Source organism: Carettochelys insculpta, chromosome 2, assembly GCF_033958435.1.
Source record: "Carettochelys insculpta isolate YL-2023 chromosome 2, ASM3395843v1, whole genome shotgun sequence".
NCBI classification, from domain to species: Eukaryota; Metazoa; Chordata; order Testudines; family Carettochelyidae; genus Carettochelys; species Carettochelys insculpta.
In genome coordinates this window covers 43,499,258-43,517,756 of record NC_134138.1, presented here as the reverse complement: position 1 = coordinate 43,517,756, position 18,499 = coordinate 43,499,258, and the positions used below count along the sequence as shown (strand labels likewise).

The following is an 18,499-nucleotide window of genomic DNA, read 5'->3' as shown; positions in this document are numbered from 1 at the left end:
AATTCTTTTTCTCCAGATTTATTAGCTTGCATTTTAAAGTGGTTTTGCTGTTTTGTATTTTCTCTTTCTCTCTCATTTTATGTCCAGATCTCCTCCCAATTTAATATCTGAAAATGTCTTATGTATTTAACCTCAATTTTGGCATTTTCTGACTTTTGACTAATTAACTGTGCAAGCTTAATACTTTTTTGTTATTTTTTTTAAAATAGCGTGTGTGTGTGTGTGAGGGATGGGGAGGGGTCTCGAAAGACAGAACTTTAATTTCCCAACCTTTGATGTGTTCTCTCTTGCAGAAAAATACAAATGACTCATTGAAATGTCATAATCTGGAACTATTTGAATAGACATCATCAGATTATTTTAGTTCTATGGTATTTAACTTGAATACTATCCAAAATCAACATTAATTTATCACTCATACGTACTTTTACTCTACCTCTAGTATGAGAGTTTTAGGCTCGATTTTTCATTCTGCATTCTAATTAACCGAACAGAAAACAACCTAGCAAAGTTCATGTAGTGTAAAAGATGCCAATAATAACTTTTCAAACATAAACTGTATTCTCACTTAGGATGTTTGGTCACAAATCATTTATAAGACAAATACACTAATGGAATGAAAAAAAGTAAGATTTCAATTAATGCACATGAGAACAAAATAGCTACATTCATCAAACATCAAACAACATCTACACTAGCTCCCAACTTTGAAGGGAGGATGTTGAGTAGGGTGTTGGGAGATTTTTAATGAAGTGCTGCGGTGCATATGCAGCACTTCATGAAGCTAATTCTCCCCCGCGGCAACTTTGAAGTGTTACATTTCGAAGTGCTGGCTTGCATGTAGCTGCAGCTAACCTGTGGGGGAGAATTAGCTTCATGAAGTGCTGCATATGCAGCGCAGCACTTCATTAATAATCTCCTGACACCCTACTTACCACGCTCCCTTCGAAACTGGGAGCTAATGTAGATACAGCCCAAGTTTCCTCTCACCAATCTTGGTATGTGCACCCATACACACAAGCTAAAACTCTACCAGACAGAGAATTTCATCAGTGCTTCAAATAGAAACATCCTTAGAACAGTTAAAATGTATGGAGAAGGAAGTGATTGTTTAATTAATTAATTAGATTAAGAAAAACACAATAAAAATATTTTGTTAGCTAAGTCATGTCTGTAATTTACATCTATAACAAAATATTCAGTAAATCCAGGACACCAAAATTTCACAAGAAAATTTGAAAGGCAAAAATCAACTTAATTTGGCCTGGTTGCAAAACACTCCCTTCTGCTTCTGAATGTCATAATTGTCACCCATATCCTAAACATACAGTATGTGAGACATCAGCATCACTAAGACAGAAATCACTAAGCCAAAAATGCTTGTTTATATATTGTTGTCTAGGAGAAATTTTACTAACTAATTGAAAGCAAGTCTCTCAAATATCAAATGCAAACACAACAGCTGAATACAGGTTGAAACTCTCTAATCCAGCACCGTCAGGACCTGACTGGTGCCAGACAAGCAAATTTGTCAGATAAAGGGAGGCCAATATTTTCTAGCAGCATTACAGACACTTTCAGTGCTTACTGGGTTCTTAGAAGACGTTTAGGGTTAAATTACTAAGCTAAATAACAGCGCAGAACACTGAGAACCAGGACTGGTGGCTCTAAACAAGCTTTATGGAACCACAAGAAACTTGGCAATGCCCATGATAAGTGGTCATCTAGCTAACTAAATTCATGCCCGATTATGGATGTTGACAGATGAGAGAGTTTAGGAGTAGAAGTTCAACCTGTATGTTCTAGGCTGAAGAACACACTGCCTGTACAAGTCTTAGTTGTAAAGTCTATAAACGTACTGATGACTCCTGTCCTCTACTTCTCCCAGAACATCATCCATCAGTGTACTCTTAAGGTATCAGATGTATCCATCCCATTTCCATGGCCTCATCTTTTACAACTGCCAAAAATATTTAACCTCAGCTGTGGTTCCTATCATGTAAAAAAATGCTCACTAAACCCCACCCACAGCCTCATAGCCCAAATCCAAGATAAAATGGGTGATATCAGCTCAACTTCTTTTAGAGTCAAAATCTGAACAGGCAGTGAACGAACAGAGTAAGTCTTAATAAATCACACATCTTTTTGACTTTGCTAAAACTTATGTACTCTAGGTAAATGTCAATGAAAGTCCAAGTCAGAAAAAGTGATTAAGTAGCTTTGGGTGTTCAGGATGAAATCCTAGGTGAAGATGAGTCAGTGGCAAAACTACCAGTAACTGCAGTGAGGCTAGGACTTCACTCCCACTGCTGAATAAGGAGCAAATCACAGGCAACTGGTAAAGATCTAATTAATGAAGAGGAAATGCACTTTTTGTCAATCTAGTGTCAACAAGGAGAGAAATAAGAGCAGCTTCTTCTAATGTTCTAGATTATTTCACAAATCTTTCATTTGGAGTCAATCCTGTGTTAGGCCATTTTCTGGCAACATAACCTGGAGGGCTGGGACTCAGTGGTGAAAAAGTCACTTGCAGACAGGTTGTGGTGGGTGCCAAGGCACATGCAGTTTCCTTCTGTGCAGCCAGGAAGAGATGGGAATATATTACCCATGATATGGTTCTTCCCATGTGATTTAGTGCTGTCTTAAAAATGGGTAATATTCTGATTTTTGTCAGGCATGTGACTTGTTCTCTGCCACCATCCACTGCCTGATTTTGCTCCATGAACACCACTTCTAAACAAGTATACTCCTGATTTAAACTGGCATACATCAGAGGGCAATCAAGGCCAGAGTGTCTGTTTTCTGAAAGTGCCATTAGCTTAAATATTTTATTTATTTTGTTTAACTTATTTTCAGGATAATTTTCAATGATCCAGATTCTACAGTCCTTATTTACTCAGGCAAAATCCCATGGAAGTTTTGCCTGTATAAAGATTCAAGATCCCTAGCTAGACTGTCTGTCCAGGTATTTCTTCTGCAACCATCACCATCATAGCTGGGTGCAACAAAAATCATGGAACAATCAACCTGCAAAATAACAATAATCTTCTCCACGTTACACCATTAATATGTGTGTGTGTTTGTATACACAAAAGGAAAATATAGGCTGTGTCTACAGTAGCCAAAAACTTTGAAATGGCCATGCAAATGGCCATTTCGAAGTTTACTAATGAAGCGCTGAAATACATATTCAGCGCCTCATTAGCATGCGGGCTGCCGCGGCACTTCAAAATTGACACGGCTCACAGCCGTGTGGCTCGTCCAGATGGGGCTCCTTTTCTAAAGGACCTGGGCTACTTTGAAGTCCCCTTATTCCCATGAGCCGATAGGAATAAGGGGATTTCGAAGTATCTGGGGTCCTTTTGAAAAGGAGCCCCATCTGGACGAGCCGCGTGGCTGCAAGCTGCGTCAATTTCGAAGTGCTGTGGCCGCCCGCATGCTAATGAGGCGCTGAATATGTATTTCAGCACTTCATTAGTAAACTTCGAAATGGCCATTTGCATGGCCATTTCGAAGTTTTTGGCTAGTGTAGACATAGCCCCACAGTGCCTATTTTTAATACCATAGAAGTGTTGAAATCTTTTTCGCCAGAGAAATTACAGTGTCCATTCTTTACGGCTTTTAATTGTGGAAAGGCATTTGAAAATAAGTAGGTCTTAAAATTTTTTGTTGGTAAAATCCATAGTTACTCTGGTTTCTTCTGGAACGGAATGCCATGGCCAAGGGCACGTCACCAAAAATGCCCACTCTGTATGAGTTTTGAGTTGAGTACCGTCAGCTCAAGGGTTCCTGATTAGTGAAGCTACTGTGGCAGATCACAAAGAAAAGGATAGTCCTTGAGGCTATGTCTACACTATGAAAAATAGTTGAATTTATTAAAGCTGACTTTTTACCACTAGATTTTATAAAGTCAATGGTGAGTGTCCACATGTGTCTGGAAAGTCAACATAATGTGTCTCCATTGCCTTTGTTAGATTTGACTGTGTCAGCAGTGCATTATAGGTACCTATACCACAGTGCCTGCAGCCCCATTACATTCTGGCTTTTCGTGCCAGTGTGTTACAGGAAAAAAATGCCCCACAAGTGATTGCGGGTGTCTGATGTCATCATCCCACAGTACATTGACCTCTCCCCTCTACTCTCCCCTGCCATTTGAAAACAAATGGGCAAGGAATTTTGCTCCCTTTTTCCAAAGCCTGCCCTGACTCACACTACTGCATGGTCCTAGCATGGATCTTAAGCAACTTAGAGACACTACACAGTGTGTTATGGCCACCTCCAGAAATGCCCTGCACTATTTTATTAGACAAAGCAAGTGGGAGAATGAGGAGGATGCAGACATTGATTTGGAGCATGTTGAAAGACTGGAGATCTGGGATGCAAAACTGCTGACTGCGCTGGATGCATTGCATTCAATGGAGTGCCAGTTCTGGAGACATGAAACCAGCACACACTGGTGGGACTGCATTGTTTTGGAGGTCTGGGATGACCAGCAGTGGCTGCAGAACTTCCACATGCACAAGCCCACTTTCAGTGAAGTTTGTGATTTGCTGTCCCCTGCCCTGAAGCGTAGTGATATCAGAATGAGACCTGCTTTGACAATTCACAAGTAAGTGGCAATTGCTCTGTGGAAATTTCAAATGCCCAACAGCTACCAGTGAGTGGGAAACTCGAGGTGAGTACATCTCCAGTGGGGGCTGTGGTGATCCAAGTAGCCAAAGCAATCAGCGGTCTTCTGCTGCAAAATATTGTGACTGTGGGAAATGTGCAGGACATAGTGGACAGCTTTGCTGCCATGGGGTTTCCTAACTGTGGTGGGGCAATAGATGAATGTATATCCCCATCCTGGCCCTGGACCATCTGGCCTCTGAGTACCTAAGCCACAAGGGGTACTTCTGCATGGTGTTGCCGGTGTTGTGGAACACAAAGGTCGTTTCACCAATATCTACATGGGATGGACGGGAAAGGTGCGTAACATGCATCTTTAGAAATTCAGGTCAGTGCAGAAAACTCCAGGATAGGCCTTTCTTCCAAGGCCAGAAGATCAAGATTGGAGTCATGGAGATGCCCATAGTGATACTGGGCAACCCTGCTTACCCTCTGCTCCCTTGGCTCATAAAGCCATACACAGGCAACCCAAACCACAGCAAGGTGCGCTTCAACTACAGGCTGAGCAAGTACAGAATAGTGGTGGAATGTGCCTTTGGCCATTTAAACACCAGATTTGGGTGCCTCTTGACATGTTTGGACCTCTGCGGAACCAACATCTTTGCTGTGGTTTCAACGTGCTGTATTCTCCATAATATTTGTGACACAATGGGGGAAAAATTTCATGCCATCCTGGCGGGCAGAGGCAGATGTCCTGGGCAGTGTTTATGAACAGCTGGATACAAGGGCAATCTGCAAAGCGCAGATAGATGCAATGCAAATAAGGGATGCTTTGAAAAAATAGCTTTATAAATGAGCAGACGGCCACATGAATCTGCTGCATTTGACTATTGTGACACCCTTCACTCTCCACAATGATGTATGCTTGACCTTTATGAAAGCACCTCCAACTGCACCCTACCCCCTGTTAAACAATAGGGCCGTGTCTACACTAGCCCCAAACTTCAAAATGGCCATGTAAATGGCCATTTCGAAGTTTACTAATGAAGCACTTCATTAGCATGCGGGTGGCCGCGGCACTTCAAAATTGACGTGGCTCGCCGCCGGGTGGCTCATCCCAAAGGGGCTCCTTTTTGAAAGGACCCCACCTACTTTGAAGTCCCCTTATTCCTATGAGCAGATGGAAATAAGGGGACTTCAAAGTAGGCGGGGTCCTTTCGAAAAGGAGCCCCGTCGGGACGAGCCGTGCGGCAGCGAGCCGCGTCAATTTCGAAATGCCGCGGCTGCCTGCATGCTAATGAGGCGCCGAATATGTATTTCAGTGCTTCATTAGTAAACTTCAAAATGGCCGTTTACATGGCCATTTCGAAGTTTGGGGCTAGTGTAGACATAGCCTAAATGACACAGCAGTTTTCACAATGGCTTTTTTTTAATTTATTTATAGGGTAAGGGTTAAGGGGTGGGGAAAAGAAATGGAATTTTGGCATCACATGTGTGGGAATATGAATCTTTTGCAACGTAGAAAGGTCCTTGGGGTGGACTGCAAAGCTGTCCCTGCCCTCCCCCCTCCCCTCATTCTGGGCTCCTGATGAGGGGAGGCCAGGCAATATGCTGAGGAGGCCATATGACTGAGCATTCTGTAGAGAGGGGCCATCTGAAGTTCCAGCATGGACTAGAGAATGTCGGTCTGGTCTCTGGCAGCCAATAGGAGCTCTGCCAAGTCCTGGACACTATGCTGGAGCACAGTTTGCCATCTTTGCTGTGCCCACTTTCTATCAGCAATGGCTTGGGCTCACTCCTTCTGGGTGTCTTGTAGGTGTTGCAGGATGAGGTCCTGCTTTGTTCTTTTCTTGCAGTGCATGACAGAGAGCCTGTCGCTCCCATTTGCTCTGCCTGTTGAAGACAGTCAAGGTCAAAATTTACATACAGTTTTTAAATGTGACACAATGTGCAGATCCATACAGTGAATGGGTGTCTGTCTGAAAATCCTGCAACTTTTATTTTCCAAGGCCACTTTTGGCTTCATAGGGCTGATAGTGAATCAATCTCTGAAGAACAGCAGCTACAGCTTCTCGAGACCATTTCATTGGCAAGATTCTGGCAGATTAGGGGAATGGGGAGTTTGGAGAGACACAGCCCAGCAGCTGCATTGGGTGGGGTGAGACCACCAGTCACATGGTGGGTTTTGAGGTAGAGGGCACTCCTGTGGACTGAAAAGCCTGAAAAAAAATTTCTCAGCATCTCCTCCAAAATCCTGTGCAGGTACAAAGCCTTTTAAAGTAGGGAAAGCCCACACTGAACATGATGGTGTCTGGAAGCAGGGTCTGCACAGTCCAGCAGCTGCATGGTGGGGAGGGGAAAGGGCGAGCCTGCTAGCTGCATGGCAGATTGGGGCACTCCTGTGAATTGTAAAGCCCCATCCCAGAAAACTTTCTCGGTGTCTCCCCTGAAATTCTGTCCAGGGAAAAAACCTTTTAAAGCAGGGAAAGCCAATGTTGGACATGCTGGTGTCTGGGAGTGGGATCTGCACAGACTGGCAGCTGCACAGTGGGTGGGGAGGAGGTAAGCCCTCTAGCCACATGGGGGGAACAGTGCTGTAAAAGATAAAGTGCAGAAAACAACTTTCTTAGCATTGTCTCATAAATCTTTGCAGCTATGTGCTTATAGGGGGGAACCCAGAGAGCCCGTCAGCAGTGTGGTGGGAGGGGAGGGGGCCAGGAGAGCACACCAGCTGTACTGTGGAGGGGAGGGACAGGACAGAGAGCCCACAAGCCACATGGTACAGTAGGGCAGTCATAGGAAATTTAAATGACCAGGGAGCAGTGGGATAATATGGAAGGAACAAACTTTCATTAAACTTGCCATGCTTCTTCCAGGTTTCAAAAAGAGACATCAGCCCCCTAAGTATAACAGCAAGTGAAGAAGAAAATATGCTTATAGCATGTGAGCACAGGGCTGGAAAATTTGCAAGAATGCTATGTGGTGCCATGATGGTGTGTGGTGCTAGATTACTGACTGATGACTTGGCATGGCAAGGTGTGCTATAGTGGAAGCCAGAATAAATTAGGCCTCCCAAAAACCTTGTGAGAAAAATAAAAGAATACCTGTCTGAGACCTTTATGGAGAGCTCAAAAAATGATAAGCCCTTCATCTCCAGAAAGTTGTTCTAGGGGCCCTGGGTTGTGGATGCATAGATCCACCTCACCTTCCATGTAACCCAGCTGTAGCAGTTTAAAAAAATATGGTCAACATAAGGAAACCTCTACCCCAGCCCAGCCACAACCTGTTGTAGCAGTTTAAAGAATATGCTCACCAGAAGAGCCCTCTCCAGCATTGCTGAACTCTGGAGTATCCTGTCATGAAGGGACTGATTCTAGAGTGATGACGAGTTCCTGGCTGCTGGAAGGATAAGCTTCCTCGGCCATCTGCTGACTGGCTTGCTCAGCATCTTCCTTCTCTTCACTGGCCTCCATCCCCTCTTCCTTGCTGCTCTCACAGGACAGCTGAGCAGTTTCTCCTAAGGAGTCCAGGCAATTCTTGGCAACTGTAGTTGGATCCTTCCCCAGAATTTCATCAAGCTGCTCATAAAAGCAGCATGTTTTGGGAGATGACCCAGACTGCCCATTGGCTTCTCTCACCTTCTAATATACCTGCTGGAACTTCTTCATTTTCATCTGGCACTGCCAAGAATCCCTGGTGTAACCTTTCTTCAGCAAGCCCTGGAAAGTCTTCCCATAAGTGTCCACATTTCTTTTGCTGGTTCGCAGTTTACTCAGCACAGATTTATCCCAGCTCCCTCTGCCCCACTTCCCAGAAATGCTGATCCTGGATCTCCTGATGGCTCCATGCTGGGGCTCTTTTGTGACCTTGAGAACTCTGAAAACCATAAGAATTCATGGCCAGATGCTCCTGAGGTGTGCTCCTGGGGTCTGCTAGCAACTCTGGCCAGAAAGAAAATGAATTCAAATTCCCAGGCCTCCTGTTATCTACTTCCTGCACTTCTGGAGAGCAGCAGAGGTGAAAGCAGCCAGACCAGACCTCCTACACTATAGTGACAACACGGGTTCAGTAACTATATTCTCAACTGGCCATCCATCCCACCTCCCATCATTGCCGAAATGTGATTCCCTGAAAATAATGCAGGGGGACGAATGTAGCAAGAAAGGAATAATTTTTGGTTCCCCCATACAATATTGTTAATGGAAAGGGTTTTCAGCTTTCCAGTGCACTATAAGGCTTCTGTGCAACAACTGTGTTCTCAACTGGCCATCCATCCCACCTCCCATCATTGTAGAAAAAGGAATTGTTGGTTTTCCTCCGTGGCAGCAAGCCCAGGTATGGGCCAAGGAGAAGCAGGGGGAAGGTGTCACTGGATGACTAGTTGAAGTATTCTCCCTCCATTGGCAGTGAGCTCCTTAGCCACCACGGGAGACTTGTCCCCAGCATCAGCAGCAAGCCCAGTATGGGCCAGGGGTAGGGGGCCTGGTGTCACTGGATGACCAGTTGAGCTGTTCCTTCCCCATTGCAGCAGCAAAGCAACCAGTATCTTAACCACCAGGGGAGACTTTCCCATGGCAGCAGCAAAGCCCCTAGTATCTTAACCCCAGTGTAGCCTTGTTGACACGTGGCACAGCAGTGCAGGGGCTGGTGCCAGGCAGCACAGAAAAAAATAGCAAAAGTACAGACAATTGGGAACTCCTTGCAGGGGCTCTCTGAATGGGTAGATGCACGCACCCTGCTAACAGCATAGAGAGAAAGAAGCCATTTCTCAGGCTGTCAAACTAATATGAGCCCACAGCTAAAGGCTCGCTGCTCCCACTTGGAAAATCAAGCTCTTTGGGTGTGTTTACACTTGCATTCCTCTTTTGAAATAGGCATGCAAATGAGGCAAACTGAAAATGCAAATGAGGTATAAATTTGTGTATTTGGCACCTCATTTGAATATTCTAATTTCAAAAGAGCTTCTTTGGAAAGAAGAAAGCCAGTGTAGACGCCACTCTTTTGAAAGTAAACCCCATCTTCGAAAGAATCCTTCTTCCCATTAAACAAAGGGAAGAAGGATTCTTTCGAAGATGGGGTTTACTTTCAAAAGAGCAGTGTCTACACTGGCTTTCTTCTTTCCAAAGAAGCTCTTTTGAAATTAGAATATTCAAATGAGGTGCTAAATGTGCAAATTTAGGCCTCATTTGCATTTTTGTTTGCCTCATTTGCATACCACTTTCGAAAGAGGAATGCCAGTGTAGACACACCCTTCCTGTTACTGGAGAGCAGTGGCCAGAGCAGAGCACAGAGAGGGGCATTGTGGGTTACATACGGGACACCTCTGAAGGCTAATAAATTCAGTTGTAAGACGTGGCGCTTCCACACTGGCCTTTAATTGCATTTCTGAATTCAAGCTTGATGCTACATCCACCAGGCAACTGTGATTTTGTAATCTTGAGATTAGTGCACCTAAAATGAGCTAATGGTCTTTACAGTGAAGACGGTCACATGGTAAAATTGAGCTAACTGAATTAAATTCAAATTTATCTCATAGTGTAGACGCAGTCTTAGTACATTGGTCTGTGCACACTGAAGCATATAGTACAGTGGTATCCAATAGAAATTGAATGGATTGCCACGTGCCCCTCACCCCAGCGACACCCCCTCAGAGAATACTCACTTGCACCACTTCCATACGGCTGTAGCTGCACCACCACCCGAGTTCCCCACAGCTGGAGCTGCATTGCATGAGCCACACCACACCACAGCTGGAGTCACCACCATGTGGAACTGCAGGAGTCTGCAGCTTGGAGCTGCCTCTGCTGCTGCCACCATATGCTTGTCCCACCAAGTGGTGGGATGCGTGTACTGAGCAGCAGGAGGGGTGCCCCACATATGTAGCTCTCCTGAGCCACATCCTGCTGCCCCATTTGCCACATGTGACGAACGGGGAGCATATTGGACACTGAAGATATAGTATCTCTTTTGTATCCATTCCTGGAGGTGAGAAATGTATAGTTCACAGTGCCCAGGCCCATATCTAACACAAGAAGGTATAGCCACCTGGCCAGCTGAAGATGGAAATTACAATATTTCTGTTTCCAGTCTTTTATAAAGGACCACAGTTCTTAAATTACTCACTGAGCTAAGTGTAAATTGCTTTCATATATTGTAATTAATTTTTAACTTTCTCAGATCACTGCACCTAGGACCAAAAGAACAATGCCCTTTTGACTAGCCTATATAATTTTATCTTTCAGCAAGTTTTTTTCTGACAACCTATCGTTCATTAAAGTATCCATCATTTGGTATTAGAATATACTACATAGTACTGTGACAACCTAGTTATTTAACAATCACAGAATCATAGGGCTGGAAGGGACCTCAGGAGGTCATCTAGTCCAGCCCCCTGCTTCAAGCAGGATCAACCCCCACTAAGTCATCCAAGCTAGGACCTTGTCAAGCCAGGATTTAAAAATCTCAAGGGATGGAAAATCCACCATTTCTCTAGGCAATGCATTCCAGTGCTTCACCACCCTCCCAGTGAAGTAGTTTTTCCTAATATCCAACCTACACCTCTCCCTCTTCAACTTCAGACCATTACTCCTTGTTCTGCCATCTGACACCACTGAGAACAGTTTCTCACCCTCCTCTTTAGAGCTCCCCTTCAGGAAGTTGAAGGCTGCTATTAAATCACCCCTAAGTCTTCTCTTCTGTAAACTAAACAAGCCCAAATCCCTCAGCTTACCCTCATAGGTCTTGTGCTCCAGACCCTTAATCATTTTTGTTGCCGTCCGCTGAACCTGCTCCAGCACATCCACATCCTTTTTATACTGGGGGGGCCCAAAACTGGACACAATATTCCAGATGTGGCCTCACCAGTGCCAAATACAGGGGAACAACCATTTCTCTAGATCTGCTCGAAATGCTCCTCCTAATGCACTCCAGTGTGCCGTTAGCCTTCGTGGCTGTGAGGGCACACTGTTTACTCATATCCAGCCTTTCATCCACCATAACCCCTAGGTCCCTTTCCATTGTACTGCTCTTGAGCCAGTCGGTCCCCAGCTTATAACAATGCTTGGGATTCTTCTGCCCCAGGTGCAGGTCTCCACACTTCTCCTTGTTGAACCACATCAGATTTCTTTTGGCCCACTCCTCCAATTTATCCAAGTCACTATGGATTCTCTCTCTACCCTCCAACGTATCTACCTCTCCCCCTAGTTTTGTGTCATCCGCAAACTTGCTGAGGGTGCAATCCAGTCCCTCATCCAGGTCACTAATGAAGATGTTGAACAACACCAGCCCCAGAACTGAGCCTTGTGGCACTCCACTTGAAACCGACCACCATCCAGATATTAAGCCATTGACTACTACCCTTTGGGCCCGACCATCAAGCCAGCTTTCTATTCATCTTATAGTCCAAGGATCCAATCCATATTTCCTTAATTTATGGACAAGAATGTTGTGGTAGACTGTACCAAAAGTTTTGCTGAAGTCAAGGTATATCACATCCAGTGACTTCCCTATGTCCACAGAGCTTGTTACCTCACCATAGAAGCTAATCAGATTGGTCAGACAGGACTTGCCCCTGGTGAATCCATGTTGGCTACTTTTCATCACTTTCCCCTCTTCCAAGTGGTCCAAAATGGATTCCTTGACGATTACCTCCATTATTTGTACTGTACTGTAATATACAACAAAGTACTGCTCTACTGCTAAACAGAATCTCCAGTGTTATAATTGTAAAATACACTGATGGCATATTGTAAATAAAAAGAGTGAGTCTCTCTCAAACTAAGCATATGCTGTCTTGGATTTATAGTATCAAATCAAAAGATATTTCTTCTACTTAATTCGTTGCCCAAATACTAAAAGACCTGGTTAGTTAAGTTTCTAGGCAACAGCTATATCAGTATAATACAATCAAAAGACAAGATTTTTAGCAGAGTTCTTAACTCTAAGACACTGCAACATCCCTGTCTGTCTTCTGAAAGAGAAAGTAAGTTAGGAATATAAAACAATCATGCTACTGTATTCCCAATATCAGATGAACTTAATCCTCAATCAGAAATCAAAGAGAAATTAACTAATAAGACCTCTGCTAATAAAAAGGTCTAATATATGCTACTTTCCTCTAAAATACTTAGGATAAAAGTAGAAGAGACACTCTGTAGCATTGTCCCCCCGGAAACCTTCAGGGATTCCCTGTATAAAACAATGTTGGCTGAGCAAGCATTGCCAATGTGAGTTGTCTTCTGTAGATTTCAGGGACCACTGCAAGTGCTCGGACCATGAAAGCATGGCTCAGGGTTTGTGCTGCCATGGAGGCAGAATGGTGGACCAACCACTATGGAAACAAAGGGACATCTGATAGACAGCCTGGCCCTGAACTAGGTGTCTTGAGATTTGTGCAGGCACGTCCAAGGACATCCATGGGTTTAGGGAAGCACAATCCATCCCCACCATCCTTTGTGATTAAATGCTGTGGAGAAAATTTAAATGGAAACTCAGCTTCCCAACAAAAAATGATGTGTGTTGGGAGGGGGGAGAGTATTCTTGTGATGAGGAAAAGATGAAGCATTTTAAGATAAAACTGCTACATCACAGAATACTCCAGATTTATCAGTAGATGGTGAACACTTAAAGAACATTAGTTTTGGATTCAGGCAGGCTAAAGCAGCTGGAGAGAGAGCACCTATATTCTTCTTACTGTGCCTTTGTTATTTAATTGAGTTTCCCAGAAAAGTTGCAGTGAAAGGTACAGTACATAGGGAGAGAACTCCTGTAAGAAGACAGTATCTTCTCCGTGGGCTATAGGCATCCTCTGCTTTATTCTCATCTGATCACCAATGTTCCTTAAAATCAAAACCCAACGTTTAGAATCCAATTCTATCCTCTTCACCCAGGAAGAATTCTCCTGAAATCAGGGACATTTACTTTCAGGCAGATTCAATAGTGGTATGAATGTGTTGAGGTGGGAGGGTGGGTGCAGCACTAGATAAAATCAGTAGACATCCACCACTGCTCAATTTTGTTCATATTTGCAAACCAGAGTGCCTTAAATTAGGCACCTAAATAAAAGTGGTCTGATTTTCAAAGGTATTTAAACTTGGATGCAGATTAACTCGGCTACCCCTCTGATTCAATTCACATACTGAATATGTCTTCATTTCTAACCTATAATATTTTGATGGATGGCAAGTTAAAGATATAGATTAACTTGAAGCAAGCAAAATTACATACCAAGAAGTCCAGATACTGTGTTATATTTTATAAATAGTAGCAAAGATTGACCAATGACATCTTAAGATATTAGATAATACCATTAAAATATAGAAACCCTTCAAAAGAACTGGAAAACAAACAGAACACTTAAATTTAAAAAACACAATATACAAGAAGTATTTACAAGCAAGTTTAGCTTAGTACTCATCGCAATAAAGTTTTTTCTTGCATTTAGGAAGCAATTAATGTAACATACTTACTGGAAGACTCAAGAATTCATTAAAGTAGCTCACAAGCATATCATCTGTTGCTAAATAATCTTCCTACAGGAACATGAAAACACAAGACAATGTTTACAGCAGTCTATCTTAAAGTGTATTTGTACATATTGTAGTCTGTTATACTACGATTTTCCTTAAAGCAGATCAGAATATTTGCAGAAAAGTAGGCTTTTCACCCTGTCATTGTACTGTTTAATACTCATTGTACACCATTGATGTGCTTCGTGCCATACAAAACGTAAAAAGATATGTCCATGTGCCAAAGAACTTAGGCTACATTTGGACCACACCTCTAACTTTAAATAAGATACAAAATTTGTGCCATGCAAATTGTGTGTACTATTTCAAGTTCACTTCAAAATAGGCTATTTTGGCATTTAGCACTGTCTGCACACAGCCAAATGTTGAAATACTGCACTATTTCGAGGCATCCCTTACTCCTCCTGCAATGAGCTGTAGAGGAATGCTGAAATACCGGGTGTGTTTCATAGACGTGAAGTAGCTATTTTGGGATACCTCAGTATCCCGAAATAACTCTGCAGTGTAAACATAGGCTTACAGACAAAACAGTTGGGGCTTGTCTACACTTGCCCCCAACTTTGAAGGGGGCATGTTAATCAGGGCATTGAGCGATTACTAATGAAGTACTGTGGTGAATACATTGCACTTCATTAGGCTAATTCTCCCCCACGTCAACGTCAAAGCTTCAAACTTCAAAGTGCTGGCGTGTATGTAGCCACAGGCACTTTGAAGTGCCTGCGTGACTTTGAAGTCCCTTTACTCCTACACACGTCAACACTTCGAAGTTTGAACCTTTGACGTTGCCATGGGGGAGAATTAGCCTAATGAAGTGCTGCTGCGTATTCACTGCAGTACTTCATTAGTAATCTCGTATCGCCCTGATTACCATGCCCCTTCGAGGTTGGGGGCAAGTGTAGACCCAGCCTTGTAAACCTAAAAGCTAGTAAAAGTGGAAAATTTGCAAATTTACTTCTGAAAAAAATTGTTATGTAAGTAGCCTACATCATCCTGACGTGTTTCACGTCCTCCTGCCTGTCTTCACCTGGGAAAGAGGAATATAGTTGCTCTGTGAAGCTTCTCGCCTCAAATTGATATACATGATGGGACAGCCACAAAAGGTGAATAAGAGTGTTCTAGCCAGATCAGAGTATGGCCCACCGTTCCAAGCAGTAGTATGCCATAGTTGAGGGGCTGGTCCAAACTGTGAATTTTCCCCATCTTAACTTGGAGTGGAATCAAGCCCCTTGTTTGCAGTTTTCTGTATTTATATTGTTTATCACTGTCATATTTCAGTATCACAAATATGATTTGAAGGTTAACAAAATAATACAATTCAAAATTATTTTCTTTTTGATCTCAGGGGATCAATACCTCTAGAGCCCAAACTTACTTCTGCAGAAATCAATGGTAAAACTCCCACCACTCATGTCAATGGGAGAAGGAAGAAACCATCATAGAATATATTCTCACGGCTTTTTAAAAATCTGTCAGGTTTATGACAGACAATCTTGCCTAGATTTTAATAATGCCAACTATTAATGGGCTAATCAAATACGCCGGACAGCCTGCCACAATAAAGAAATAAACCACATGCCTCTGGTTGTCAGCTACCACCACACACTGGAACTCATATGGGGGGTCTCCTCAAACAACTAAAACCCATAGGCAATGGATACTCCATCCTGAAAGATATCATCCCTGAACCCCCCTTCTGGCCTTCAAACCCCTAACCTCTCCAAGTTCACCATCAGAATCAAGCTCCCCACAGACCAGAACACACCCACTCAAAGCGGCACCAGATGTCGTCAGAACAACCAGTGCTGTTGTTTCACTAGGAGAGTGGTAAACTCTGGAATGGGCTTTCAAGGAAGATGGTAGAATCTCCTTCTCTAGAAGTCTTTAAGTCCCAGCTTGACTAAGCTCAGGCTGGGGCAATTTAGATGGGATTGGTCCTGCTTTCAGCAAATGGCTGACCTCAATGACCTCCGAAAGTCTCTTCCAACCCTATGATCCTGTGATTCTATGCAAAACCCACAGACATAATTCCACTGCTACAAAGGTCAACACAAGGCCAACACACCCTTCAAGATCCCTGGGTCTGACACACGCCTATCACAACATGTGTTGTACCTCCTGCAGTGCACTAAATGCTCCAGTAGAAATTATGAGGATGAAACCAGACTATCCCTACACACATCAATAAACTCACAGAGGAAAATTCTAAAAGACTGTCACCTGTGGACAAACACTTTTCACCAAGTGGTCACTCTGTAGCTGACCTATTAGCCCTGATCTTCAAAGGAAACCAGCATAACTTTTTCAAAAGACAAGCCCCAGAGCTTAAACACGTGACTTCGTTGCACGATAAAAATCACGGTCTTAAAGAAGATGCTAGATTTATAGTTTACTAAAAAAATCTGTAACTCACTTTTTGAACTAATACTGCAGGGATTCTAATGGTCCCCTTCACCTTGAAGTTCTAAGAGGACTGAGAACAGTGGTGTCCAATAACATTGTAAGGATTGCCACAGACCCTGCACAAGGAGGCAGGCACATCCCCCACAACTAGGCATCCCTGTCCCGAGCCCGGCACCTCTCCCTCAGAATCAGGCACCCCCACCCCATGCTAATTGCCAGCGACTCTCCAGATCCGCCACCACTGCCATGGGAGCCAAGCCGTGGCTGGAGCCATCGCTGCGTCAGCCACCTGAGCTGTGTCAGGCTGCACCTGGAGGCATGCCTGGGGCCATGCTGTGTGTTGCACTGGGGCTGTGTCATGAGCCTTGTGGGGAGGAGTCACTGCTGCCACAGGCACCACGCACTTGTCCCACTGAGTGGTGGTGCGCATGCGCGGAGTGGGCGGAGGGCGCTCCACATGTGCAGCTCTAATGAGCCGCATCTCGCAACACCGCAGTGTCCAGCTCGGCAGTTGGGGGGAACAGAAAGCGTATTGGAATATATGACATTTATGTTAAATCTCATATTCAGCTGTGACACTCTAATCACCTTTCCCAGACTTTCAGAAGAGCTCTATATAGCTCAAAAGTTTCTCTCTCTCACCAAAAGAAGCCAATCCACTACAAAATACTACTTCCCCCATGGTGTTGTTCTAACATCCAAGGATTTACACGGCTTCAAACACACCACATACAATTTCTCAAACACTTTTATTATCTCTGCCCATAAAAACTGCCTGTGGAAGCATACATGTACATCTGATGAAGTGGGCTCCAGCCCATGAAAGCTTATGCCCAAATAAATATGTTAGTCTAAGGTTCCACCAGATTCCTCATTGGTTTTGCTGCAACAGACTAACATGGCCAACCCTCTGAAACTTATTGTATCATAATAGACTGGAGTTGTAGGAGACCTCAGGAGGTCATTTAGTTCATCCCCCTGCTCCAAACAGGACCAACCCCACCTAAGTCATGACAACAAGAGCTTTCTCAATCTTGGCCTTGAGATGGAGATTCTGGCACTTCTCTAGGCAATCCATCCCAGTGCTTCAGCATCCTTCTAGTGAAAAACTTTTTTGTAATAGCTGACCTAGACCTCTCACACTGTGTTTTGAGACCATTGCTTCTTGTTCAGTCACCTGCCACCACTGAGAATAGCCTGGCTCCATCCTCTTTGGAATCCCCTTTCAGGTAGCTGTACGCTGTTATCAAATTCCCCCTCATTCTTCTCTTCTGAAGACTTAAAAAACCCAGTTTCCTTAACATCTCATAGTCATGTGTCCCATTTTTTTTTGCCCTCTACTAGAGTCTCTTCAATTTGTCCACATCCTTCCTGTAGTAGGGATGGAGGGGGCGCAAAACTGGATGTAACATTCCAGATGTGGCCTCACCAGAGCCAAGTACAGGGCAAGAATTACTTCCCTCCATCTGCTGGCAGCGCGCCTACTAATGCAGCCCAATCTGCAATTTGTTTTCTTGGCACCAAGGGCCCATTGTTGATCATATCTAGTTTCTCATCGACTGTAATCTTTAGGTTCTTTTCTGCAGAGCTTCTGCTCAGCCAATTGGTCCCCAGCCAGAATGTCATGCAGCAGTGCATGGGGTTCTTCCATTCTAAGTGCAGGACTCTGCACTTGACCTTGTTGAACCTAGTCAAACTCTATCTATGGCACTTGTTCAGTTATTAAGAAGGCAAATGCTAATGCTTTCTCCATAGTGATTAAATGCAACTATTCAGATGGACAACAGTATTTGGTGGGACATACAGGGCACAAATATTCCTTGCACTACTACATCAAGCTCAGCTCCATGGCAGCTTCCTGTGTACCAGCACTAAGGAACTGGGAGAGGCATGGAAAGGGAGGGTTAAAGATATTTGGATTAAGCATTAAACGGAAGAATTTGGATCAGTGTCTGCTCCAAAGC

The 18,499-nt window shown here is 43.8% G+C and overlaps 1 protein-coding gene across 1 annotated transcript in view; it reads right to left on the bottom strand.

Moving 5' to 3' along the window:
* The window catches only part of RGS22 (regulator of G protein signaling 22), a 103,105-nt gene extending 87,770 nt beyond the window's left edge, over positions 1-15,335 (bottom strand). The window contains exons 1-3 of the mRNA XM_074985436.1: positions 15,276-15,335; positions 14,076-14,138; positions 7,995-8,186 (exon numbers count right to left, since the gene is read on the bottom strand). Of these exons, the coding sequence (XP_074841537.1) occupies positions 7,995-8,186; positions 14,076-14,138; positions 15,276-15,335 (315 nt within the window). The remainder of the gene's footprint in view (positions 1-7,994; positions 8,187-14,075; positions 14,139-15,275) is intronic.
* Between the last annotated feature and the right edge of the window lie 3,164 nt (positions 15,336-18,499).